The following is a 27634-nucleotide window of genomic DNA, read 5'->3' on the forward strand; positions in this document are numbered from 1 at the left end:
TACTCAATAGCTTTAACCATATAAACACTTTCTTAAGAGCACTGACATTGAAAAATTAAAGGAAATAGACAATAGAATACACTTTTTTGATTCAAAGCCCAAGATGGTTACGAGATAGACCAATTCTCTGCGATTCTTCTGATTGTATGTCAGTGCATATTGTAAAGTATGAGAGGAAAAAGACTGAGCCTAATCTACCCTCAAAAAGTATGATTTTTATCTTGCCTATATTGCACCATTTTGTGAGATTCATGGTGCCTTTATCAGCACAAACTTATAAACAGTAGCAAGTACTTTAATCAGCATTTGAAACTCTCAGGCTGTCAAGCTTTCAGCTTGTGTCTCTAGAATATAAGCATAAGAGCATAAAATGAAGCAGCACAGGAGACTGCCATTTGCTCTATCATTCCTGTGTTAGGTTTTTGATAGATTTATCCAACTAGTTCCATTCCTTGGCTCTTTTCCCATTGCACAATACATTTTCCCATCCAAGTATTTATCCAAATTGCCTTTAATTGTTACTACTGAATCTGCTTCCATCACCCTTTCAGGGACTCTATCAACAAGTGGAGCAAATCCAAACAAATCTCAAGTCTCTCACCATGCATAATAAATTTAGTATCTGAAGGATTCAGTGTGACAAGTGACTATGGTAAACTGTCAGGAAATGTATTAAGGAGATCTTGTGATTACTCAATAAATAAATTCACTGTGCAATGAACTGCGCAAACTGGAATATTACTTGGTCAATCTGAGGTCAGTGGCGTGTTAGCTGATTAACGCTCAAAGAAGTGATAGGGGCAATATAAATGGCTATGACACTCTTGGATTAAACATGGCTACTCAGTCAAATAAATGGAGAAATGAGTTTAATGAAACTGCACTGTCATTCAAAAACCTTACAAAATGTCTTGGATTTGGGATGGGGGGACAGGGGGATTGTGTATGTGAGACAGACAGCAGACAAAGAAAACAGGAAGTCCTTCTTGGATTTCACTGTCCCAACACCTCACAGGAAAAAAGCGCCATATAGCACTAAATTTTGACTGTTCGTTTCAAGGAAACCACACAATTTTGTCTTAGAGTCACAGTCATAGAGATGTACAGCACGGGTCTTGACTGCAAAACCCAGAGTCCACAAGAGACAATGAGCCCCAAAGTTTTAAGAAACCTCACCTCAGTCATTGCTTCGTTCCTTTCCATTTTCTTCCCCCAATCGAGACCTAGGATTATTTACATTCACCTTCAAAATTTTACGTTAATTAGCTAGTGAGGTTAATGCGCTGATTAAAATATTTATCTTCATGTGAATAATGATGATGGTCTGTACTTATAGAATGGGTGTGGCATCTGGGCAGCGTAATGCCAACAACCCGATGGAACTACTTCAATTGTCACTGAATTGATCACATTCTTAGGCTCCACTCTCCTGTCATTGTTACTCTGCAATAAAATTCCATTTATGAGAGCTCAACAATTCTACCAACATTAAAATGTTGCAATAAGCAACAAATAAAAGAAACAAATCAAAAACAATCCACTCAAAGCACTTGCAGATTTCATACCCATAATTCCAAACACTACAAATCTGCAACTCCTGGCAACAAAATGTTACCATGCCAACATCACAATCAAATTAAAGCATGCACAAATAATGGCTAAAGACCCACAATGTACACATTTATTAGCCCATCAAAATGAAACAAATTTCAAGTTATTTAGAGGGAGTTGACGCCCAATGTAAGTTTTCAAAAAGAATTACAAATTGTTCATACTTTAGATATGTGTAAATTAGTGCTCTTTTACTTCGCCCTACTGAATTTTTTCAGCAATTGCATTCTGCTTCTTAGTAATAACTATGCTTTCCAAGACTTCTGTAAGGAATTCATCAGGCAACTTCTCCGACTGTTTCTACAACTTGAATTTGGCTAAGGATAGTCAGTCTACTGAATGCAACCATGTGTGGGCTGATGACCATGCTTTGGATTGCACACTACAACTGGCACAATTGTTTTATTTTCTAATAGATTTATGGATTTACTGAATACATACTTGCAAATTACAGCCCCTGTGCACTAATAATCTGCCAAAATTTATATAAAATCCAAGCTCGCTTAAAATTGAAAATCTATGATAAATGAAAAATATACATCAATATTAAATGTTCAAGCTGCCTGTCATACAAAATTTCACCTATCTCACCCCACTATATGGACTAAATCCTAATCACATATTTTGAATGTAGAAACATTGAAAATAGGAACACAGGCCATTAAATCCTGCGCCACTTAGTCCACAGCTGGTCATCCAACTCGTATACTGTTCCTGCTTTCTGCCAATACCTAGTGCTCCCTATAGCCCTAAGAATTATATTTATCTCCTTGAAACATTCAGTTTTCTGTCCTCAACTGCTTTCTGTGGCAGAAATTCCACAGGCGCATCACTCTTTGGGTGATGACATTTTGGTTGATCTCCGTCTTAAATGGCATACCCCATATTCTTAAATTATGACCTCGTGTTCCTCCAGTCATTGAGAACATTCTTCCTGAGTTTCTCTCTCTGTTCCTGTTTGAACTTTATAGGTTTCTGAGATTCCCTCCTCATTCTTCCAAACTTCAGTGAATGTAGTCTTAACTGATGGGGGGTGTGGCTGTCTCTTTATCCTGTCACCCCAGGAATCAGTCCGGTAAACTTGTGTTGCACTGTCTCTGTAGCCAGAACATTCATCCTCTGATTAGGAGACCAAAGGTACATTTAATGCTCCAAGTGTGGTCTCAGCAATGCCTTGTACGATTATAACAAGAATATTCTAACTTCACAAAACAAAAGCAAATAGATATGCTGGTGATAGAGAAATTGGAAGAATGGAATGGAATGCTCTAGATATGTGAATTTGTAGTTGAGACGTGTGGATATTGGTAGTTTTATGGTGAATATTAATTGACAATATATCCTTGAAATAGAGTGAAAGAAGTCAAGGAAAGGTAGAATCGAAGGTGGACTGTCTTGAAGCTGGGAAAAATGTGGAAATTGGAAGGGAAGTTAATGGCAGTTTTTAATTTTGGTGGGGATCGGGGGAGGAACACCAAAATGATGATTATTATACCTGGAAAAAAGGTATAATAATCGTGGTGGGAGGCCTTAGTAGGACTGAAAGAAAGAATGTTATGTGTCACACAAAAAGGAAGGCAGAGCTAGGACCCATAGGATATCTGTGGCGGCATAGTGGCACAGTGGTTAGCACTGCTGCCTCACAGCGCCTAGCACTGCTGCCTCACAGCGCCAGAGAGCTGGGTTCAATTCCCGCCTCAGGCGATTGTGTGTGGAGTTTAGACATTATCCCCGTGTCTGCATGGGTTTCCCCCGGGTGCTCCGGTTTCCTCCCACAGTCCAAAAATGTGCAGGTTAGGTGAATTGGCCACGCTAAATTGCCCATAGTGTTAGGTGAAGGGGTTAATGTAGGGGAATGGGTCTGGGTGGGTTACGCTTCGGCAGGTCGGTGTGGACTTTTTGGGCTGAAGGGCCTGTTTCCACACTGTAAGTAATCTAAGTAAACTAATCTAAGTAAACCAGGAGTCACAGTGTAAGGATACGGGGTAAGCCACATAAAACTGAAATGGAGAGAAATTTCTTCAGCCAGAGAGTGTGGTGAGCCTGTGGAATTCTCTGCCACAGAAAGCAATTGAGGCCAGAACATAGAATGCTTTCAAGAAGGAGTTAGACATAGTTCCGAAGGGATCAAAAAGTATGGTAAGAAAGCATGAATAGGGTATGAATTGAATGACCAGCCATGATCAATCTGAAAAGTGAAACGGCGCTCCTATTTTCTATACAGAGGAATCTCGATTAGCCGGCATACGATTATCCGAATTTCGGATTATCCAAACAAGATTGCAAGATCCCAATGCTTGGCTAAACTGTGTTATCTGGCATTCGATTATCCGAACAAAATAGTACCCACCCATGTCCTTCGGATAATCGAGTTCCTCTGTATTTCTTGTTAGCGCAGAGAGCAGGAGAAACTCATCTTACACAGAGATTTAAAGATAGGAACAAAGCTAGCAGCTTAAAGTATGAAGTATGAAATAAAACTGAAGCAGTATGCTAGTTTGACATTCAACGTCAACCTAAATTTCTGAAATTAGCCAATTATGATTTACCTCTCAAATACAAGTCCCCACCTCGAAGGAATACAGATACCAATAACCTACAATCAACCAAGATCCTCAATACAAAGGCAAAACACGTCCAAGTATATTGATTTTCCATCAGAAATGAGAAACAAAATTGATAATCATTTGATAAAACCATACCTCAACTTGTGATTGATGAGCTGGCAAAAACAGAACCACATGTAACAAACATTCCCGACGAACTATATAATAAATTGCAAGCATTAGCCTCACACAAAAAAAAATCAATAGACAATAGGCATGTAAAAATTGTTGACTTAACTTTACACTTTCCCATACTGTATTCCATCTTCCACTTCTTTGCCCACTTTCTTAGCCTGTCCAGTCTTTCTGCAGCCTCCCCGATTCCTCACGACTATCTGTCCTTTCAACTATCTTTGTGCCATCTACAGTCTACCTGTATATTGAAGTCCCCTAAGGTTATTGTAAAAGTGCCTTTTTACATATCTTCTCTATCACCTGATTTAATTTCTGCCCCACATCCCGATTGTTCAGAGTCCCATATCTCCCATCAGGGTCTTTCTCCTTGGCAGTTTCTCAACTCTATCCACACTTTCTATATCTTCCAACTCTATTAGTTCTTGCTATCGATTTGATTTAATTTCTTATGAACAAAGCAATACCAACCCCTCTCCAAACTGCCCACCTCTGTGTCCTTTCATTAGCACGTATATCCTTGGATATTTAGTTTCCAGCCCTGATCTCTGCAGCCACGTCTCGGACACTCTCAACATCATACCTGCCAATTTTGATCTACTCTACAAGCTCATTTACCTTGTTTCATATACTGCATGCATTCAAGTATAACACCCTCAATCCTGTGTTAACTGTCCCCCTTCTCACAGTTGTCCCCTCATCTGCTGTGTCTAAATTAGATTCCTGACCCTTTCCATATACACTGTCTTATTTCTTGCTCTGGTAACTTTAATAACCTCTGCAGAGCCCTCCCCGCCTTTTACTTTTTCCATGCAACTGAATTGCACCTACCCCCACTCATCTATTTAGTATGAAGGCATAGCCACAGCACTAGTTATACGATTCGCCAAGACACTGGTCCCCCAGCATGATTCAGGTGGAACCTGTCCCATTGTAACAGTTCTCTCCTTCCCCAGTACTGCTGCCAAGTTCCCTGAATTTGAACCAGTTTTTCTGATACCAACCTTTGAGTCTTGTTGACCTGTGCAAATTTGCTCACAGTTCAGGTAGCAATCCCAAGACTATTACCTTTTTGATTCTGCTTTCTCACTTAGCCTCCAGCTGCTCATATTCTCTCAGCAGAACCTCTTGAGTCGATTTGTTTTATTATCACATGTACCTAAGCACAGTGAAGAGCTTTGCTTGCGAGCAGTACAGGCAGATCATAGTAAGCAAGGACATACAGATTATAGAGTGAAAGGAACTTGGACTGAGTGAGGCATACACATTACACCATCCAGCATGAGGCAAGATCAAGATTAATGAGATTGTGAACTTTTTGGTGCAAGTGTTCAAGCTTCTGTGTCTTCTGCTTGATGGAAGAGGTTGGAAGAGAGCATTACCAGGGTGGAATGGTCTTTGATTATGTTGGCAGCTTTTCTGTAAATGGAATCCATGGAAGTGTGAATAGAATCCATGGAAGGAACGCTGGCTTCCATGATGATCTGGGTTGCGCACACAACTGTCTATGGTCTTTTACGGTCCTGGGCAAAACAGTTACCGTAACAGGTCATTATGCACCCAGATTGTATGCTTTTTATGGCACATCTGCAAAGGTTGGTGAGGGCCTTTCCACTTTCTACCGATATCATTGGTATTTACATGGACCACAACAACTGGATCTTTCCCCTCCTACTCCAATTTCCTCTGCAGCTGGGATGTCCTGAATCCAGGCACCAGCTAGACAGCCTTCCAGATTCTCAATCCTGGCCACAGAGAACCATGTTTATTCCCCTGTTTTATCCTCGATTACAACTACATTTCTCTTTCATTCTCCCTCTTTAATAGCTCGCTGTACCACAGTGCTATTGTCAGTTTGCTCATTCTCTCTACAGCCCTCACTCTATCCACATAGGAAGCAAGAACCTTAAACCAGTTAGGCAAACCCAACAGCTGAGGCTCCTTTAGCACCACACCTGGATCTCTCTACCTGCCTCACTCAGAGTCATATGCTCCTGTCCCTGACCATTGACCATACTCAAAGTTGTTAATCTTAAGGGGTATGAGTTCCCTCTAACACAGCATCCAGGCAATTCTACTCTTCCTGGTGTGTCGTAGTGTTCAAAGCTCAGATTCCAGATCATCAACTTGAGCCAGAGCTTTTCAAGCAACCAACATTTGCTACAGATGTGGTCACTATGAACCACAATAGGGTCCACCAGCTCCCACATCATGCATTTATAATACATTACCTGGCGCCTCTATTTTAGATTACTTCGTTCTTAATTGATTTTTTAAAAGTTCATACTGGTTTTTTAGTTTGCAGTCTAGAAATATTTCTTCTGACTTACCTTCAATCTGAAAAAAACCTATAATAGTCAAATTAGTAACTATCACCAATGAATTTACAATTTACCGGTGATGACACTCTTTTGTGCTGGGCTCCTGATCATGGACGTCAACTTATCATTTTAAAAAACTTACAAACTATCAATTGGAAAAAAAAGCAAAAAACATCTCTTCCTCCTGCAACAAATTCCCACATTCCCTCCAAATTCCCCAAACTATATACTCACTCAGGCTATATCTCACTCTGGATGTGATTCTCTGTATTGGCCGTGAGGAAAATTAAAAACATTTTCCTATGGCTGGAGTCATCATTGAATCAGAAAAGTTCGCTGACGATAGCTTGCAATCCTACAAGTGTATTCTAAAAACAAAATGCCCTCAATCACTCTGACAATTCTATTTGGATGCTAAACTTCAGCATATACTGCACAATTTGTCAACTATTAAGAGATCACATTTTCCACTACATGTCGATGCCATTGTAAAGTTGGTTACACTGCCTTTGCAAGTCAGTTCATCTTTGGTTGCTCATCATCCTCCTTTGCTCAATCTTTTGTGTTGAAGCTCATTGCTTTTCTTTCCAGCCATTGTTGCAGCTACAATCAGTGGTCATTAGTGTAAGTGGTAACTAGACACTAATGACAAGCAATTTAGCAGTCACATTAGGTATTTTTTAAATCAGTCTGTTTCAGAGATGTTATAGAGTCAATCCTGGGGTAGGGATACTACCACTGCACTACCTTAGCCCTTTAGAAAATTGTTTCCCTTGAGACAATCATAGTCATCAGGAATTAAACCCAACACACCACTGGGTTTCTAATTCATCACCTTTACCACTCAGCCACAATTATCAACCAAGAAGTCACATTAATTCCACCTTAAAGAGGTACCAATTGCAGACAGATAATCTGAGGTTTCCCAAAATAGTGAATGCATTTAATACACATTAAGCAGTGCTATAGACATTGATCTCCACTGGAATGGAAAGCCATTAGCATGTGTTTATGCAATGGATGAGTCCTTTGACTTTTTCTCAGGAATTGCCAGCCTTTTATTTGGTTTGGGGTGTAGTTACTCGCCCTACAGTTCTCTCGTTGAGGGAGTGACAGATGGTATAAACAGAGCCACTGCTTAACAATGGGTTCCTCCATCAGTGAGGTTTTGGAAGACGGGGTTCAAAATGCTGAGCTGACCAGACTCAGGATGTGTTAGATGAAGCAGAAGTGGGTTGGATGATGATGATGATAATACAATTGGCCATTAGAGTGCTCACCAACGTCCAGTACGCAGCCCGAACCACCTAGAACCGCTGAGTGAAGTGACCCTATCCTTCTGGAACTGGACACTGGCTCTGGATAATCTCCAGGACCAGCAACTATAATTTGAGCCAGCTTAGTGAAATTCCCTTGTGCTTTTCAAAACAGCATGGAGGAGTTTGTTTTTCATGCAGCTGCCATACCAGTCTCCACTCTCTCACATTTGTCTGTCACTCAAATCCACCTTGGCTCAATGTCCTACCTTCCAGCACCAGAGTTAATAGAGGGTTTTCAAAAAGCAGATACTTTCTCTTTCCATCCTGGATCTGGAGTGGAAGTAATAACATGTGTTAACAGTTCAAGCAGGTTCACCGACTGCCAGGTCACATGCAGTTTTTACAGTATGAAGGAAAGAGTGTTTCGCATTTACATTGAATGTCTTTATTTGCAGCTCCCATTTAGTTTCTTGAAAGAGTTGCTCCTGTACCTGGCCAAAGTAGCCATCAAGTGGTCTGGGCAGCCAGTCATGGAGGGGGGTCATAGTACCCTTCTTCTGTTGTTAGATCCACATTTGGATGTCCTTTTGGAGGGTGCACGAGGTGTCCACCAACACAATACAGGCCTTGAGGGACCAATGGGCACCATGTGCCAGGATGCATCATCACCCAGTAACAATATTTTGATTTAATTTCAATTGTAGTTCCACAGGTTGATTGTTTGATGTGGGTTTTGGTCACAGTGCCTTGACAGGTTGATGAACTTATTGAAGCGTTTATTTAAAAGAATATAATAGTGAGGGGACTTTATGTCCTTCTCTACTTAGTCAATTCCTCGTAGTTGTAGATGACTTCCTTCCACTCTGGTGTTGTGGGTCCTAATCGACTAAATGATCCAACTTTGGTTCTACATCTTGCCACAGGTGGGACAGGTGGTGTTTGATGACTCAAGTATTCACATTCTCCTTCCAATGTTTGTACTTGGTCTTCGCCATCAGTCAGCAATATTCAAATTGGTTGGCATCTCCATAGATGTTGCTTCTCCAGTTTGGACAAGTGATAACCACAAGTTGGTGAGGACAATGTACTCTTTCAGGGAGACTTTAAGAACATCCTTAAACATTTCCTTACCTTGTTGGTAACCATTTAGTGTTCTGAAGGTCAAGACAGAGAGCTTGCTTTGGAAGATGTGTGTCAGACTCGCAGATGATGTGGCCCAGCTAGCACAGGTGACTGACTATAACCAGTGCGTCAATATTAGAAATGCTAACTTGAGAAGAGACAATCATATTGGAGCATTTATCCTGCCAGTGAGTTTGCAGGATTTTGCAGAGGCATCACTGGTGATATTCTCTTGTGATTTGTGTCTGTTATATGCTATCTATATTGGGCAGGACTGCTAGCAACAGTGCAAAAAATATAATGATTTTATAGTTTGCAGATAACCTCTGTCTACTCAAGTCAGGTTAAATCTTTTAAGAAGTTCTGCGTTTAAAGACAGTTTTGTCTGTATCTCTATCTATTATTGCAATGCATTTTAAAACTAGGCCCATTTTGTGCATTTCAACTATATTCCTCTAGGATGTGACCAGGATAAAATATTGGACAACAGCTATAGCAAGATATATGTGTCAGTATCAGATGTTCCAGTGATGTGGGATTACCTAGTGTCTTGTTTTCATACCTGAGACTTATCCTGTCAAGATTTAGTTTGTAAAGTTTTCTTTCTTGTACAAAATTGTAACAGCATGACTGAATTCATATTCCAAAAAACATCATTAGTTATAGTTAACACCACTATTTTGTACTTAAATGACAAAAATTATTTCACACTAAACCAACAGTCCGAAAAACCTTACATTTACTTTAGTTTATGCCCTGAAACCTGGACATTGTTCAGTTTTAAATGGTGCTGTGTTATCTCATAGCTCTTCTTCAATGTTTGCAATTTGTACATCTAAACAACTTATTGCCAATAAGTTATAAGAAAGGCTAAAAATCACACAACACCAGGTTACAGTCCAACAGGTTTATTTGGAAGTACTAGCTTTTGGAGCACTGCTCCTTCATCAGATAGCTGTGGAACAGGATCATAAAACACATTATAGTGTCATGGAGCTGAAATAATATATTGAACAAACCTAGATTGCTGTTAAGTCTTTCATCTTTTAGAATGGGTTGCAGGTTTCAGTTCATTAATATATAAATCCCAGAACTTATTTGCAGATACATTCTATTTTGATCAAAAAGCTCACAATCTGCAGGCAATCAATGCATGTAATCTTTCATAAATTCCTATGTTAAAAACAGAACCAGTCTAACTCAAGACTGGGATACAGACAGACTCCAACCGCACACATTGTTGGAGCTGAGATGTCACTTTTTTTTAAAAACCTTTAGTTATCTTGAGAATGTGATAGTTCTGGGATTTACATATTAATAAACTGAAACCTGCAATCCATTCTAAAAGACTTAACGGGAATCTAGGCTTGTTCAAATATCATTTCAGCTACATGACACGAATTTTTTCTATAAATTCTGTGTCTTATGATCCTGTTCCACAGCTACACGATGAAGGAGCAGCACTCTGAAAGCTAGTACTTCCAAATAAACCTGTTGGACTGTAATCTGGTACTGGGTGAATTTTTAACTTTGTCCACCCCAGTCCAACACTGGCACCCCCCTATTATAAGAAAGGAACAGTTTGTGAACAAATGCTTGCAGGCGAGACCATGAACTCCATTTTGCAATACTCACTTCGAAAGGTTTCGTGGGAAACGCCCTCTTGAAGGTTGTTGTGCTCTTGACTGTAGAACAGTTTGTTGGAACATCATTGGACAGTGCTTCAAATTTCTTAGACTTTAACTTCATCCTTTTAATTTTACGCACCCGCTTGCTGTTAATTTTTCTTTTAGCACGGGAACCCATGGGGTCCTTCTTGGCACAGTCATTTATCCCATGTAGTATTTCGGCATTATTCACAACATGAATATCTAATGAGGATTCCAGTTTAACTTTTAAATATTTTCGTTTCTTCTTCATTATCTTCCTCCTCCTGGATAAATGTAGCGAATGTTTTTGTTTTTCTTGATTTGTCTTATTTGAAGATCCATCGGTCTGTAAGAAATAATCGCTCATTAGTAAAGCAGTAGAAAGCAAACAACACTTTTTTTACAATATCAAAACTTGGATGATTTAGCATAAAATCATGAATGCTTGACAACCAAAATGGTCAGTTTGAAACTCAGTCAATGTTAGTTTCAGTCTGTCTGTCATATCAGGGAGTGGTATATATGCTACAATCATCTCTTACAACTAAAATTTGTCAGTTTAGATTGCATCCTTGGAAATCTTAGAATCATAGAATCCCTGCAGTGTAGAAACAGACCCTTCAATCGAACAATTCCACATCGATCCTCCAAAGAATAACCTACCCAGACCCATTCTGCTACTACTCTACATTTACCCCAAACTAATGCACCTAACCTACACATTCCTGAACAAAATGGGCAATTTAGCATGGCCACCTAATGTTCACATATTTAGACTGTAGGAGGAAACCAGAGCACCCAGAGGAAACCCATGCAGGTACGGGGAGAATGTGCAAACTCTACACAGACAGTTGCCCGATGTGAGAATCGACCCTGGCACTGTGAGGCAGCAGTGCTAGCCACTGAGCCACCATGCCATCCACTTCTCTGCACTCTCTCTAGTGCAATTACACCTTTCCTATAGTGAAGTTGGGGATCAATTAGCTCAGTTGACTAGACACTTGATCTGCAATGCAAAGTGATACCAACAGCACAAATTCAATTTCCATACCGGCTGAAGTTACAATGAAGGTCCTAGTTTCTTGACTTCACCCCCACACAGGTTAAATTTACCATCAGTCATGTCTCTTTCTATCTCTCTCCAACTCTCTCTAATAAGAAAGCAGTTCTCTGAAACTATCACAACTTTATATTTATAAGATCAGCAACTAGAACTACACACAGTACTCCAGCTGTGATCTAACCAGTGGTCCACACAACATTCCAACTGTTGTGTTCAATGGCTCGACTAGGATTAATAAGTATTTTGTAAGCCTCAACGAACAACCTATCTACTGGTCTAGCCAGTTCTAGGGTCCAATCAGTTTGGAGCCCATGATCTGTTTCTCTATGCTTCTTAGCATCCTACCACTTTCTTGCCTGATTAGCCTTTACCAAACATTATCTCATATTGCTCCAGGTTTAACCTTATTTGTCATTGTTCTACTTGGCATGCCTACTGCTATCTTCTAGCGGGCTACAGCCAAATTATGTTTCATTTGCAAGCTTCTCAATCGAACCTCTATATTCAAGTTCAAATCATTGTAAAGGCTATAAATACAAATGAGCTGAAACCGAACATGAAACCCACTGAGGCCAGCCAACCACTCAAAAATACCCATCAACCACTCCCCTTTGCTTTCCATCTCTGAACTAATTTTAGATTTACCTTGCTACTTCACCTTAAATCCCATGGGTGTTTGCTTTTGTGATCTGTGTGACCAATTTGCCATGCCTTACCAAAAGCATTGCTAATATCCATATAGACTACATCAAATCCACCACCCACATCGACATGACTTGTTACCATCTCAAAAAACTCAATCATGTTAGCCAGATATCTCCTCTTTAGTCATTAACAACTTGTACTATACCTGTCCACACCACTCTACAAGTACTGAGCCCATTTCTCACAACTAATTCGATTCAAATCTTTCAGAATTAGTGATAGCATCTTGAAGCCAACTAATCCCAAAGTGTCTCTTATAATCTGGTTGCCCATGATTAATCACCAGATAAATATTTTGCATTCATTTTATGCAGAATATAAGAAAAACATTGTCTATAAATCAGAAAGCGGAAGGGAGAGGGGACTACAGAGATGCCAGCCAATCCAACATAGGATCTCTTTGCAAGAATACAGCCAATTCTCAGACCTTTGAGAATAGAAGTTATGTTGAAATGGTACAGGATGTTGGTGAGGCATCTTTTGGAGTACAGTATCCAGTTCTGGTTTCCCTGTCATAGGAAGATATTATTAAGCTGGAGAGGGTTCAGAAGAGATATAACAGGAAGTTGCCAGGAATGGAGGGTTTGAATGATAAGGAAAGGCTGGGGCTTTCTTCACTGGAGCATAAAAAGTTGAGACGTGACCTTATAGAGGTTTAAAAAATAATGAGGCTCATAGATAAGGCAAAGGCAAGTGTCTTTTCCTTAGTGTGGGAGACTTCAAAACTGAACGGCATATTTTTAAGGTGAGAGGAGAAAGATTTTTTAAAAATGAGGTAATTTTTTTTAAAGCACAGAGTGGTTTGTGTGCAGAATGAATTTCCAGAGGGAGTGGTGGATGCAGGTACAGTTACAGTTTAAAAGACAATTTAGACAATTATCTGAATAAGAAACATTTGGAGGAACATTGCAAGTGCAGACAAGTGGGACTAGTTTAGTTTGGGATTATGCTGTTTCTATGCTGTATGATTCCGTGATTCTAAGTCTCACTTTGAAACAACTAACTCTGCTTCCAGCAGCAAAGATTTACAGGAATGGTTTCAGATCTTTACTGAGGATACTTGGAGAAGCTTGGGTAATTCTCTTTAAAGTTGAAACTTTATTGCTGGAACAGCACAGCAGGTCAGGCAGCATCCAGGGAACAGGAGATTCGACGTTTCGGGCACAGGCCCTTCTTCAGGAATGAGCAGAGAGTGTTCAGCAGGAGAAGATAAAAGGTAGGGAGGAGGGACTTGGAGGAGCGGCGTTGGAAATGTGATAGGTGGAAAGAGGTCAAGGTGAGGGTGATAGGTCGGAGTAGGATGGAGGCGGAGAGGTCAAGAAGAAGACTGCAGGTCAGGAAGGCGGTGCCGGGCTGGAGGGATTCGGCTGAGACAAGGTGGGGGAGGGGGGATGAAGAAACTGGTGAAGTCCAAGTTCATCCCCTGTGGTTGGAGGGTTCCCAGTCGGAAGATAAGACGCTCCTCCTCCGACCGTCGCGTTGTTGTGGTTTGGCGGTGGATGAGTCCAATGACCTGCATATCCTCGGTGGACTGGGAGGGGGAGTTGAAATGCTGTGCTACAGGGTGGTTGGGTTGGTTCGTCCGGGTGGCCCAGAGGTGCTCTCTGAATCGCTCCGCAAGTAGGCGGCCTGTCTCCCCAATATAGAGGAGGCCACACCGGCTGCAGCGGATGCAGTAGATGATGTGGGTGGAGGTGCAGGTGAATCTGTGGCGGATATGGAAGTTTCCTTTGGGGCCTTGGAGAGAAGTGAGGGGGGAGGTGTGGGCGCAAGTGTTGCACCTCCTGCGGTTGCAAGGGAAGGTGCCGGGAGTGGAGGTTGGGTCGGTGGGGGGTGTGGATCTGACAAGGGAATCGCGGAGGGAGTGGTCTCTCGGGAAAGCTGATAGGGGAGGGGAGGGAAATATATCCTTGGTGCTCAACCACATGGGATGAACTTGGACTTCACCAGTTTCTTCATCACCCCTCCCCCCACCTTGTCTCAGCCGAATCCCTCCAGCCCGGCACCGCCTTCCTGACCTGCAGTCTTCTTCTTCGCCTCCATCCTACTCCGACCTATCACCCTCACCTTGACCTCTTTCCACCTATCACATTTCCAACGCCCCTCCTCCAAGTCCCTCCTCCCTACCTTTTATCTTCTCCTGCTGAACACTCTCTGCTCATTCCTGAAGAAGGGCCTGTGCCCGAAACGTCGAATCTCCTGTTCCCTGGATGCTGCCTGACCTGCTGTGCTGTTCCAGCAATAAAGTTTCAACTTTGATCTCCAGCATCTGCAGACCTCATTTTCTCCCCTAATTCTCTTTAAAGGATAAAGGAGGAGGTTTAATAAGAGATGTCAAAAATTATGGGGAGTCTGGACAGAGTAGATACTGTTCTCATTGACAGAAGGGTGGACAAGCACAGGACAATGACTTAGTGTGAAGATCAAAAAATCCAAAGGCAACATGAAGAATTTTTAACATGGCAAGTGGTTAGGGTGTGGAATGCGTACCTTGATGGTGTAGTGGAGGCAGATTCAATGGTGCCTTTTAAAAAGGCTTTGGATAATTATCTTAAAATACTAATTATACAGAGCTAGAGGGAAAAGGCAGGTGAGTGGGACTCCATGAACCGCTCTTGCAAAGGCCCAGAAGAGAAGGTGGATGAAATGGGTTGCATCCATGCAATAAACATTCCAAAAGCCTCTCAAAATATTGCAACTACACATCTTCAACACACTGAAAAAAACAGAACACATGGTACATTACTGAGATAATGGGCACTGAATGAAATGCCATGTTGAGCTGCCATTTTTCTATCGCTGCCAGAGCTTTTTACCCACTTGGGAGGTTCAGAACAGAAATCCAGGAGAAACGTCTTTACCTGAACTGGTCTAATTGTGCAACCTATTATATATCATAGAGGATAACAACATAGATGCACTTAAGACAAAGGTAGTTAAAGACATGAGAAAGAAAGGAGTAATGGATGGGATTGGACAGGAGAAGTCTGAAGGGACATTTGACGTATTCAAAATCATTATGACCTGAAAAAGTAAGAAACTGTTCCACTAGTGGGAAGGATTGAGAAATGAATCAATAGCACAAGGAAAAACTTTGCTGTAGTGTGAGTGCTTAAGGTATGGAATGCACTTCCTTAGGTTCGAGTAGAAACATGTTCAATTAAATCAATTCAATTAAAGCTAAATTTGAAATGGAACATGTGCAGAATTACAAGGAGAAAGCAGAAAATGGCATTATTTACATTGCTAATTTGGAAAGATGATGCAGACATGGCAGACTGAGTTAGTTATTAATAACTATATTGCATTAATAATTGTTAGAAACTATTACTTTAACACATGAAAGGGTGGATATAAAGAGCATGCTTCCTCTTGTGGGGAGCTACACCTGGGCAATATAGTTTAAAAATAATTTAAAGACAAATTTGTTTTTTTTCCAGAGAATTGTTAGCCTGTGAAACCTCCTTCCTCGGTGGAGGTTGGGATTCACTGTGTTTATTACCAGGGAATCAAGGCTGGGCCAGGAGGTGAAAGCTGGACAAGGCAATGAGGGTGAACCCACAACCATATCAACTGCGCCCTTACTGAACAGTAAAGCTGACTCCAAAAGCCAAGTGCCCTCCTCTTGCAATCCTGAAGTGCGTGAGGAGGCAGACATGGAATATTGAACATTGAACCTGCTCCTTCAGAACTTCAATTGAGTCATACTAGACTCAGGAGGAGAAAGTGAGGTCTGCAGATGCTGGAGATCAGAGCTGGAAATGTGTTGCTGGAAAAGCGCAGCAGGTCAGGCAGCATCCAGGGAACAGGAGAATCGACGTTTCGGGCATAAGCCCTTCTTCAGGAATGAAGAAGGGCTTATGCCCGAAACGTCGATTCTCCTGTTCCCTGGATGCTGCCTGATCTGCTGCGCTTTTCCAGCAACACATTTCCAGCTCATACTAGACTCAACCCATTAAATGTTCCTCTCTCTCTCCATTGATATTGCCAGACCTGCTGAATTTCTACAGCATCTTCCATGTATGTTTCTGATTGCCAGCATGCGCAGTACTGTATATTGTTTTTATTTAACAGTGAGCTTCTGGGTCCAAAATGCTACTGCAAAGAGCAGCCTGGCACGTGGAGATAGGACTGTCCACGTGACTCCTGCCACTGAGATTCCGAGAACTTCACGAACGTTACGTCAGGGGGCGGAGCCAGCAGTAACCCCGAGCTGACCCCTAACGGCAGCAGCCGCCGCCGCATGTCCATTTCAACCGCCTCCGGGCCGCGGCGGACAGGGGACTGCAGCGAGGACTTCGCTTCCTCCATCCCAACAGGGGCCTTTCCAAAACCATTTCCTGCCCCTCGATTGCACTGATTGACTGACCTGTTTGCAGAGCCCGTTCTCAGCCTCCAGGTTCCGGTAAACGGACAACGCCGACACGCGAGAATAGGCCATAGTAGCCTGTGTGAGGGACAGGGCCTGGAAGGAACGGACCGATCTGGTCCGTGCCGACGTCAGTACGTACAACAATGCCCCGCCCCCCAGTGTGTGACGGACGTGGCGTCAGCGAATCAGCACTCGCCTGGCGCTGCCCTCGTTTCCCCCGCCCCCTTCTCAGCGTGGCCTTTTTCTCAATGAACTCAGAAACGTCACCTTGTTGAGATTTCCAATCTCGTTCTGCACAAGATACAAGTGCCATCTTACTGAGATGTTCACTTTCTCTCTCTCTCTCTGCACGATACAAGTACCACCTTGCTTAGATGTTTTCTGTCTCCACAAGATATAAGTACCAGCTTACTAAAATGTTATCCCCCTCTCCACAACACACAAGTACCACCTTGCTGAGATGTTCACTCTCTCACCGCAGGATGGTATTGAGTTCCACTGACATTTTATGTTCTTGTTTTAAAGAAAATCCAAAAGGAGTTCTTTTTAAAGGTGTGCGCTAAAGCAGGTGATGAATGCAGGATTGATTGAGGCTTGCAAAATAGAATTAGGTTGTTCCTTTTCTAAGAATTCCATGCACGGTTATACGGAGAAGGCAGAAGATTGGTGATACCCTCGATGAATATTTAGTGATCCAATGGGCTGAATTGCATCCTTCTGCCCTGTACAATTCTTGGGCTGAGAGTCAAACCATCAACAAACAGTCTATGTGGTATCAAACATCAAAGTTTTACCTGCACTTCCACATGTCATTTACTGTATACATTGCTCCCGATTCAATCTCCTCTACACTGCCCCCCCTCCCCCAACTCTGTCAAGGATATGCAGGTCCTGAGCCTCTTGCATCGCCACTCCCTTACAATCCAACGCCTGGAGCAAGAATGCCTCATCTTCTGCCTCGGGACCCTCCAACTCCATGGCATCAAATTGGATTTCACCAATTTCCTCATTTCCCCTCCCCACACCTTATCCCAGTTCCAAGCTTCAAGCTTAGCAAAGCCCTCATAACTTGTCTCACCTGTCTGTCTTCCTTCCCACCCATCCTCTCCACCCTCCCCTCTGACCTAATATCATTACCCTCCACCTCCATCCACCTATTGCACTCTCAGCTACCATCCCCCAGCCCTACCCCACTCCCATTTATCTCTCCAGCCCCGAGGCTCCCACCTCATTCCTGATGAAGGGCTTTTGCCCAAAACGCCGATCTTCCTGCTCCTCAGATGCTACCTGACCTGCTGTGCTTTTCCAGCATCACACTCTTGACTCTAATCTCCAACATCTGCGGTCCTTACTTTCACCTAGATGGAAAATGTAGTATATCTACAATGTCATTGGCTACAGGCTAATAATCTGGATCATTGGTGAAACTAAAATTCGATTAACTTAAAAGAAAATGAAACCATGAAAACATCAATTGTCACAAACACATTTCAGTGAAAAACCGACATCCTTACCTGGTCTGCCCTACATGTGATTCCACATCTATGTACTCAGTTGTATCAAACCACTGCTGAACATTTGAACCAGATGGATTGCAGCAGTTTACGTAAGAACATAAGAATGAGGAGTAGGAGAAGGCCATCTGGCCCTTCGAGCCTGCTCTGCAATTCAATAAAATCTTGGCTGATCTTTTTGTGGCCTTAGCTCTACTTACCTCCCCTCTCACCATATCCCTTAATTCCTTTACTGTTCAAAACAAATCTATCTTAGCTTTAAAAGCATTTACAGAGAATGCCTCAACCACTTCATTGGGCAGGGAATTCCATAGATTCACAACCCTCTGGGTGCAGAAGTTCCTTCTCATTTCAGTCCTAAAACTGCTCCCCCTAATTTTGGAGCTATGCCCTCTTGTCCTAGTTTCGCCCACCAGTGGAAACATCCTCTCTTCTTCTATCTTATCTATTCTCTTTACAATTTTGTATGTTTCTCCTCCCTCAATCTTCTAAATTCCAGTGAATATAATCCATCAGTCTCTCCTCATAAGCCAATCCCCTCAACTCCGGAATCAAGCTAGTGAACCTTCTCTACACCCCTTCTAGTGCAAGTACATTCTTTCTCAACTAAGGAGACAAAAACTGCAAGCAGTAATCCAGCTGTGGCCTCACCTGCATCCTATACAGCTGCAACATTACCTCTCTGTTTTTAAATTCAATCCCTTTAGCAATGAAGGACAAAATTCTATTTGCCTTCTTAATTACTTGTTGCATATGCAGACCAACCTTCTGTGATTCATGCACAAGGACACCCAGGTCCCTCTTCACAGCAGCTTGCTGCAACTTTTTACCATTCAAGTAATAGTCCTTTTTACTGTTATTTCTACCAAAATGATGACTTCACATTTATTAATATTGTACTCCATCTGCAAGATCTTTGCCCACTCACTGAAACTATCTCTGTCCCTTTGCAATGTTGCACAGTCTTCTGCACACTTTGCTCTCCCACTCATCTTGTATCATTTCCTAAAGGTAGCTCACTAAGACCATATCAAAGTCAATGAGGGGATGGGTAATAAATGATGATTTTGGCAGTGATACCCACATGAAAAAGTAAAGAAAACATACAAGAATTACATGTATACACCATGCTTATACATTCCCTGCATTGCACACTGATTGCGGTTGAAAAGGGTGGTACCAGTGGACACCTTAGGGTCATTTCATGAGGCCATACAAGAACAGACAAGACCAGGAAAGAGAGTTGGGCAGCTATGAACAAGGACAGTAATCACATAGAAAGATTACCACAAGCAACTTCATCTCCACACGTGTCATACAGACTTGGAATTATGCTGATGTTCCTTCACTCAGTTGAAACCCTAAGATACCTTGCCTACCAGCAGTGTGGCAAACCATACCCCAGGGATTGCAGTGACTGAAGAAGGCAACTCTCCAAATTCTTGAGGGCATTCAGAAATGGGCTATAAATGCTAGTCTTACCAGTGAAACGGACACCTCGCAAATGAATTTGGAAGTAAACTTGGTAGTATAGAAGTTGAGTATTGGTGTAAAAAGAGATACGATGTTGGAGCTTTTCATCAAGCACTCATCAGAGCAGATTTAAATTTGAAAGGGAACAACAATTTATAATGCTTGATAAACAAAAGAGTTCTGATTGGTTGATAATTGTAATAATTCAAGGTGTTCTCTCCACAGGTGCTGCCAGACCTGCTGAGATTTTCCAGCAATTCCTGTTTTGATTCAGAATTCAAGGTGTTGCTATGGAGAATGCACCAGGGACAGTTATGCCCAAACCTTTTGTTTAATTGAAAAAGTATGTAATGCCTGACTATGTTTCTTTTGGTGTGTTTGCAGAGGATCAGGCTTTGTTTCGGAATATATATAGCTTCTTGAAGTGTAAGTGAATTACATTACAAACCCAGTAGTTAGTTTGAAATTAGTTGTTAATGTTATTATTAGCACACTTGAGATTATTCAGTAAGTGATGTTCAGTCCCAAATCTCATCTAATGTTGGACACTACTGTAATGGAAAATTAACATTTATTGTGAAATCTATAAAGGCATAGAGAAACAAAGAAGTAAGGGCCTGACTGAAATTAGGGGCAAGTACTGTAAAGGAGAAAGTGAGGACTGCAGATGCTGGAGATCAGAGCTGAAAATGTGTTGCTGGAAAAGCGCAGCAGGTCAGGCAGCATCCAAGGAACAGGAGAATCGACGTTTCGGGCATAAGTCCTTCTTCAGGAATGTAGAAGGGCTTATGCCCGAAACGTCGATTCTCCTGTTCCTTGGATGCTGCCTGACCTGCTGCGTTTTTCCAGCAACACATTTTCAGCAAGTACTGTAAAGTCAAACCGACCTAACAGCAGACTTAAAGGCCAGTTAAACTACCATATCAACAGTCAAGGAATGAGAAAAACAACTCCATAAATGGAAAGGAACTCGAATTTTCCAGGCCCCTAACCTTGCAGGTGTTGATAAGAAGAAGCGAGTTATAGTATTAAGCGAATATGTGAAAGCTATCAAGTTGCAGGTCCAGAAGGGTACCCAATGTTGGTCCACCAGCCATGGACTATGAAGGATTTGGAAAGTGCCTATGGGCAGTTGTCTGACCCACGTGAGGTTGGAGGTAATAAGTTCGCCGAAGAAGTGACAAGGTTCTGTACTGAGTTCTGTCCCAAGTCACATGAGATGAGACATCCCCTGGAACAAAAACTGGGTGCCAATGTCACCAAAGTCAGTTATAACTGGCCAGCCACAAACATCCATGCCAGAGCAGCTTACCCGCAAGTAGAGCGGAATAGAAACTTTAATGATTTTGTTGCAGCGCTGGCAACTGCCTGCAGGGAGGCATTCCCAGTACGAATGGACATGACCAAAATTGCAATGTGTAATTTGCATGTGTAAACAACAAGAAGGTGAGACAGTGTTCCAGTACCTTACGCGCCTCACTGAAGTCCATAACGCCCATAGTGGACTGACGCCACCCAAGGACATAACGACGGCAGAAATCACACCGTATTTCTGAGGCACGACTGAGGAACAGCTTCATCAGTGGAATGAAGGACGAAATAGCAAAAAAGGTCAAAGACACGTGTTACTTGGGACACGGGAAAGCTGAATTTGATAGAACAACATGTAATACATGCTGAAAAATTGCTTACCCAAGAGAAGGATAAGCAGAAACTAAAGATGGAATAGCAAGCACATAAAGCTCAGCTTACTATGATGCAAATGGTCACCCAGCCCTTAGAGGGAAGTGCTGTGGGAAAGGAGAGAGGCAGAGGTGGAGGTTGTGGAAGAGGAAGAGGGGCTGGCAGAAGTAGATCTGGCGGGTGCTTTGTTTGCAGAGCAATGGACCACTGGGCGAGGCAGTGCCCGCACAGACAGCCTCAGTCAGCCCTGGAGGCTGGACAGCAGGGTGACTGACGGGGGAAGGCTAAGGTGGAGGTGGGCAGCCCACAAGGGACAGGTAAGCCTCTTTCCTTTTTGCTTGGCAACAAAGACTCGCTTATGCTAATCTCTTCTACTAACTTTACGGGCACTGAAACATGTCCCACCCCCATATTGAGCACTGAGATTGCGGAGCGTGGACCATATGTTCAGTATAACAATGATGCGCATAAGTCAATGCCTATTTCTATGTTATATGTGGAAGGTACATCAGTTACCTTTTTGGTAGATACAGGGACAACATATTCAGTCCTTAAATCAAACCAGTTCAGATAGTCGATGCAAATAAAGGTGAGTGGAAGGTTCCAGAACTCAATGGGTGCATCAGGAGTTGTGATATGAGAGAGATTTACCACACCTCTGTTGTGCAAAACCAGTAATGGGGAAACATTTCAATTCTTATTTTTGTTATCGGAATTCTGTCCTTTAAATCAGATGGCTCAGGATCTCAGCGAGACTTTGGATTTGCTCAGTACCCCGACGGGCTTGCAGGTAATACGAAAAGACGATTTGCCACTGCAGCCTGTAAAATATGACTCATGACCTCTGATGTATGGCTATGAATGGCGATTAAGCCAGAGAGCAATAAGTTCAGTGAGCAATTCACTCGCCCTGGAAGCAAGTAACCATGTTAATCCTATTAACACCGATTTTCTTGCTGGGGATATGCTGCACTGCACAGCACGCATACACCGTGTTGGCCCTGATGAATCATATAAGAGGGACTGGTTTAGGAGATTGGCTAAATCAGATCAGTTGTTATTGTGCAAATTTTATTGGAATGATCACAGATGTGCAGTCAGTGTGAACTTAACTAAGGTCTCTGTGACGGCAAGTAGACCCTTTTTTTGATCTGGAAGGCTCTTTTCCTCACAAGTCACTGGTGAAGGTATCCAACGACAGTGGGCAGGATTTGGGACCATGGATACTAAAGGCACAAAAAACAAAAGATTGGGTCTTAAGGGACGATGTGGGTATCTGGTTCAATGAAGCTATGCGAACATATAGGAAGAAACTAAATTGGCTAACTCAGGCAGATAGGGCAGTCCAGGTAACCCCCACTAGCCCTGAAGAGCCTAGGAGGGTAGCCTGGTATTTTCCTAAGGTAGAAGTCTCGGACCCAAGATTGAGAAAGGTCCCTACTGAGTTGTGGGCAAAAGGCAAACATGATGTGGGGCTCATACGAGGCTGCAAACCCATAAGAATAACACCGAAGTCTGAGTATCGTCCTTGCAGAGCATAATACCCGTTAAAACCTGAGACTATAGAAGGAATTACTCCAGTCTTTGAATCCCTCCTAAAGGCTGGAGTGATAATCCCCTGTGAAAACTCACCGATGAGAACCCCCATTTTTCCGGTCAAAAACGTCAAACATTCCAGGTGAACCAGAGGAATAGAGGTTTGTTCAAGACCTGCGGGCAGTCAATAACGCTGTTGTTCCACGCGCCCCAAATGTTCCCAACCCCTATACTATATTGGCTCAAATTCCGCTAGACATTAAATGGTTCTCCATAGTGGATTTAGCAAATGCCTTCTTTAGTGTATCGGTATACCCAGATAGTCAATTCTGGTTCACTTTTTCATTCAAAGGGAAATTGTATACCTTCACGTGACTTTGTCAAGGTTACTGTGAGTCCCCACCATATATAATGAGGCTGTACGCAGGAGTCTGGAGACTCTTGTTTTAACCCCGGAGTCAGCGATTCTGCAGTATGTAGATGACTGCTTAAAGCAGCACCAACAGAGGAACAATGTGAGAAGGATACCCTTGTATTGCTCTGCCATTAGCTAGGGGAGGGCACAAAGCTAGTCTCGCAAAACTACAATTTGTACAACAACAGGTGAAGTTCTTAGGCCACTTAATATTTGAACAAGGGAAAGCCAATGGTCAGGACAGAGTTCAAGCAATCCAGCAAATTCCAAAGTCTCACACGAAGAAACAGTTGCTATCTTTTTTGGGCATGTGCTCCTACTGTAGAATGTTTATCCCACATTATGCAACCCTTGAGGTGCCCCTAAGTGACAGCCCATGGCAAAGGGTTGCAGAGCCAGAGTCCGTTGCAGTGGACCCCAGAGGCTGAGAGTGCCTTTGTTGAATTGAAAAAGGCACTCCAAACTACACCTACACTGGGGATTCCAAGTCCAGATAAGCCTTTTGTACAAACGGTAGATGTGAAGCGTGGCTGCATGACATCTGTGCTGCTGCAGGATCATGGGGGATGATTGAAGCTGGTGGCTTATTTTTCGGCTGAACTAGACCCCGTCGCGGCAGGATTACCTCAATGCCTGCGAGCCGTGGCTGCCGTTGAAAAGGCCGGGATATATTCGACTATGATGAATTCGTCCCAAATGCAGTATCCTTACTGCTTTCCGAGTAAAAGACTGCACACATGTCGGAAGCACGTTGGCTCAGGTAGAGTACTGTGTTATCGGAGATGCCTAACATTACAATAAAGCGATGTAACGTCTTTAACCCTGCTCGCCTTCTCCCCACAGAAGGAGACGGAGACCCACATGACTGTGTCACTGTAACTAATGAAATTTACAGCCCCAGACCAGACTTGCAGGATTCACCACTTCAGAATCCAGATATAGAGTTTATTGTGGGTGGGTCAGCATTTAGAAGCGGAGAGACAGGCCAGGATTGTGTTGGGTATGCTGTAGTAACTACTCACGAGGTAGTCAAAGTGGGATCACTCCCTTCTCATCCATCAGCGCAAGGAGCGTAGCTGATTGCCTTGACTGAGGCATGTAAATTGGCTAAGGGAAGGACAGTGAATATTTACACGGACAGCAGGTATGCATTCAGGGTTGTACATGATTTTGGAACCCTGTGGAAACACAGGGGCTTCTTGACCTCCACCAGAAAGCCCATCACATACTGTGGCCTGATTTTTGACCTCTTGGAAGCTGACCTATTGCCCAAATCAATCGCTGTGTGTAAATGTGAAGCCCACACGAAAAATAACAATTCCATTTCTCAAGGCAATGCGAAGGTAGACCCAGCAGCAAGGGCGGTAGCACAGCAGCTGCCAAGTGATCAGTTTGACATGTGCATGACAAAAATTTGTCCCCCAACAGCAGACGTACTGGAGTAACAGTCGCAGACCACGCCGGAGGAGAAGCGTGAGTGGACAAGGGCAGGGTGCAGCATGAGGGAAGGGGTATGGTGTGGCCCCAATGGTAAACCCTGTTTACCGCGATCATTATTCCCATTCTATGCCAAACTGACATACGGTAAGGACCATGTGTCAAAAATATTTCGACACACTGGTACACTAAGGGATTTACTAACTACTCCCAGAAGTATTGTGAAAGATGTTTTATCAGTGCCACCAATAATGTGGGGAGGGGAATACAGATGAGTCAGGCAGCACACCCCCAGCCCCAAAGACCCTTTGAACATTTACAGATGGATTTTATTTAGCTAACACCCAGCGAAGGGAAAAGGTATTGTCTGGTAATAATTGAGATGTTTTCCAAATAGGTGGAAGCGTTCTCCACGTTTAAACAGGATGTCAGTGCAGTAGCCAAGGCCTTGCTAACTGAGATAATTCCGAGATGGGGCATCCCTGAAAGGCTTAGTAGCGACAATGGGACACCATTTGTCAATAATGCGCTATAGTAGATCAGTGATTACTTGGGAATAAATATGTTTCAACACTGTGCCTACCACTCAGCGAGTGGTAAGAGAGAATGCTACCCTAAAAAATAAATTGACAAAATATTGTGAGGAACTAGGGCTGACATGAACAACGGCACTTCCAATCGTACTAATGTATATGAGATCTAGAAGGAGAGGTGGAGCCAATCTTAGCCCGTTTGACATTTTGTTTGGTAGGCCACCCAACACAGGAATTGGCCCAAGACCTACAGTAAGACAAATAACAGACCACTGTGAGGATGAGATGTTATGTTACTGTATAAAACTTCAAAGTTTGTGAGAAGATTTGTAGCTCGGGTGCTTGTTGCTGTGGTTCTGTTCGCCGAGCTGGGAATTTGTGTTGCAGACATTTCGTCCCCTGTCTAGGTGACATCCTCAGTGCTTGGGAACCTCCTGTGAAGCGCTTCTGTGATGTTTCCTCCGGCATTTATAGTGATTTGTATCTGCCGCTTGTCAACCGGAAGCGGCAGATACAAATCAGTACAAATGCCGGAAGAAAGATCACAGAAGCGCTTCACAGGAGGCTCCCAAGCACTGAGGATGTCACCTAGACAGGGGACGAGATGTCTGCAACACAAATTCCCAGCTCGGCGAACAGAACCACAACAACTGTATAAAACTTTCTACATTTTTGTCTCAAATACAGAATCAAGTGAAGGCAGCACTACCCCAACCAGCAGAAGGGAAGCTGCACAATCTAGAACCTGGAGTCTGGATAATGGTGAAAGACTTCAGGAGGAAAATCTGGAAGGCAAAAAGATGGCTGGGACCGTTTCAAGTGCTCCTTAACACACAGACAGCTGTTAAGATCGCCGAAAGAGCCACATGGATATACGCCAGCCATTGTAAACGTGTAGCTGGGCCTGAAGAGACATTGGACGACACCGGAACCAAATAAGTGCAAGTAGTGAAACTCCGATAACCAGATTGGACTTATATACATAGGGATTTGTAAGGTTGCTAGACACCTCACAAAAATATGGGGCTGCCCCAGCTCACACTGTTAGTAAACGCCCTGGCAGGACTACTCGTAAAGGCAGGGGCATCTGGGATACAGCTGCAGATGGTAATCTTAACCAAGGGTGCTAAGGGGACCTTTACATTCGACCATATTGGATCCTACATGCTCTACTAGTTGTAGGGCTGGTCATGCTGATAGTGCTTTGTATAGGACCCTGCTTGTGTACCTGCCTACGGTGTTTGCTTATGAGTGGAGCGGGATACCAAATAGTAAAACGATCAGAGGCCCCACAGCAGGAAGATCCATTTGCATGAATCCCACCATACAGTAACATTGAAGTGTGTGACATGTGAAAATGGGCTATGTACAGGGCACACCAGAACAATGATGATACCACCAGAAAGCTGTGTTACAGGTGGATGGTGTCTAAGGAAAGGCCTGGTGCTCCCTAAGCAGTTTGATATTTAGCTGTCTGGCTCTGTATATTTTTATGTCATTGTTTTCATAAAATGACAAAAAGCGGGGAAATGTAATGGAAAATTAACATTTATTGTGAAATCTATAAAGGCATAGGGAAACAAAGAAGTAAGGGCCTGACTGAAACTAGGGGCAAGTATTGTAAACAAACAGAAAAATGTAAAGGCAAACCAACCTAACAGCAAACTTACAAGGCCAGTTAAACTACCATATCAACAGTCAAGGAATGAGAAAAGCAACTCCATATATGGAAAGGAACTTGAATGTTCCAGGCCCCTAACCTTGCAGGTGTTGATAAGAAGAAGCGAGTTATAGTATAAAAGGAAGATGTGAAAGCTATCAAGCGCCCCTTACATGAGGCGTCTTGCCAATATATTGGGTCCCCTTGCAGAGGTCTGAAATAAACTTTTTCATTGCTCTTGCCAGCATTTGAGTCGAGTCAATTTAATTTCCACGACACTGCAGTCAGAGTTTTGCGATCATGGCCTGGTCAAGTATGGTATTTTCTAATCAACGTGTTTAAACATGTTATTACATACTTGAACCCAAGACTCATGCCTCAGACATAGGGACACTACCTCTCCACCACAGGACCCTCTTCTGGTTAAGTATGAATAATATTCTGCTAATTGAAAACAACTGAAGAGATGTGTCATTTGATGTGATCCACTAAATGTTGGGGCATACAGCCTACATGCACAGTGCCACACTGGCACTGGAATAT

At 42.8% G+C, this 27634-nt stretch overlaps 1 protein-coding gene and 1 long non-coding RNA gene across 4 annotated transcripts in view; one reads left to right on the plus strand and one right to left on the minus strand.

Annotated features, from left to right (window-relative positions):
• riox1 (ribosomal oxygenase 1) overlaps positions 1-16967 on the minus strand; it is a 57660-nt gene extending 40693 nt beyond the window's left edge. For both annotated transcript variants that reach the window (XM_043695491.2, XM_043695490.2), the window contains exons 1-2: positions 16838-16967; positions 10687-11046 (exon numbers count right to left, since the gene is read on the minus strand). In XM_043695491.2, the coding sequence (XP_043551426.1) occupies positions 10687-11046; positions 16838-16909 (432 nt within the window). In that variant the 5' untranslated portion in view covers positions 16910-16967. The remainder of the gene's footprint in view (positions 1-10686; positions 11047-16837) is intronic.
• On the plus strand, positions 16614-27327 carry LOC148148919 (uncharacterized). 2 transcript variants are annotated; one of them, XR_015758363.1, is made up of 3 exons: positions 16614-16873; positions 20053-20253; positions 26119-27327. It is a non-coding gene; the product is annotated as an uncharacterized LOC148148919 (long non-coding RNA). The 2 variants fall into 2 exon arrangements; XR_015758364.1 differs by lacking the exon at positions 16614-16873 and adding an exon at positions 16876-16971.
• The last annotated feature ends 307 nt before the right edge of the window (positions 27328-27634 follow it).

This window comes from Chiloscyllium plagiosum, unplaced genomic scaffold (assembly GCF_037043375.1).
Source record: "Chiloscyllium plagiosum isolate Xiang-an unplaced genomic scaffold, Cpla_swu_hap1 HiC_scaffold_10, whole genome shotgun sequence".
NCBI lineage: Eukaryota > Metazoa > Chordata > Chondrichthyes > Orectolobiformes > Hemiscylliidae > Chiloscyllium > Chiloscyllium plagiosum.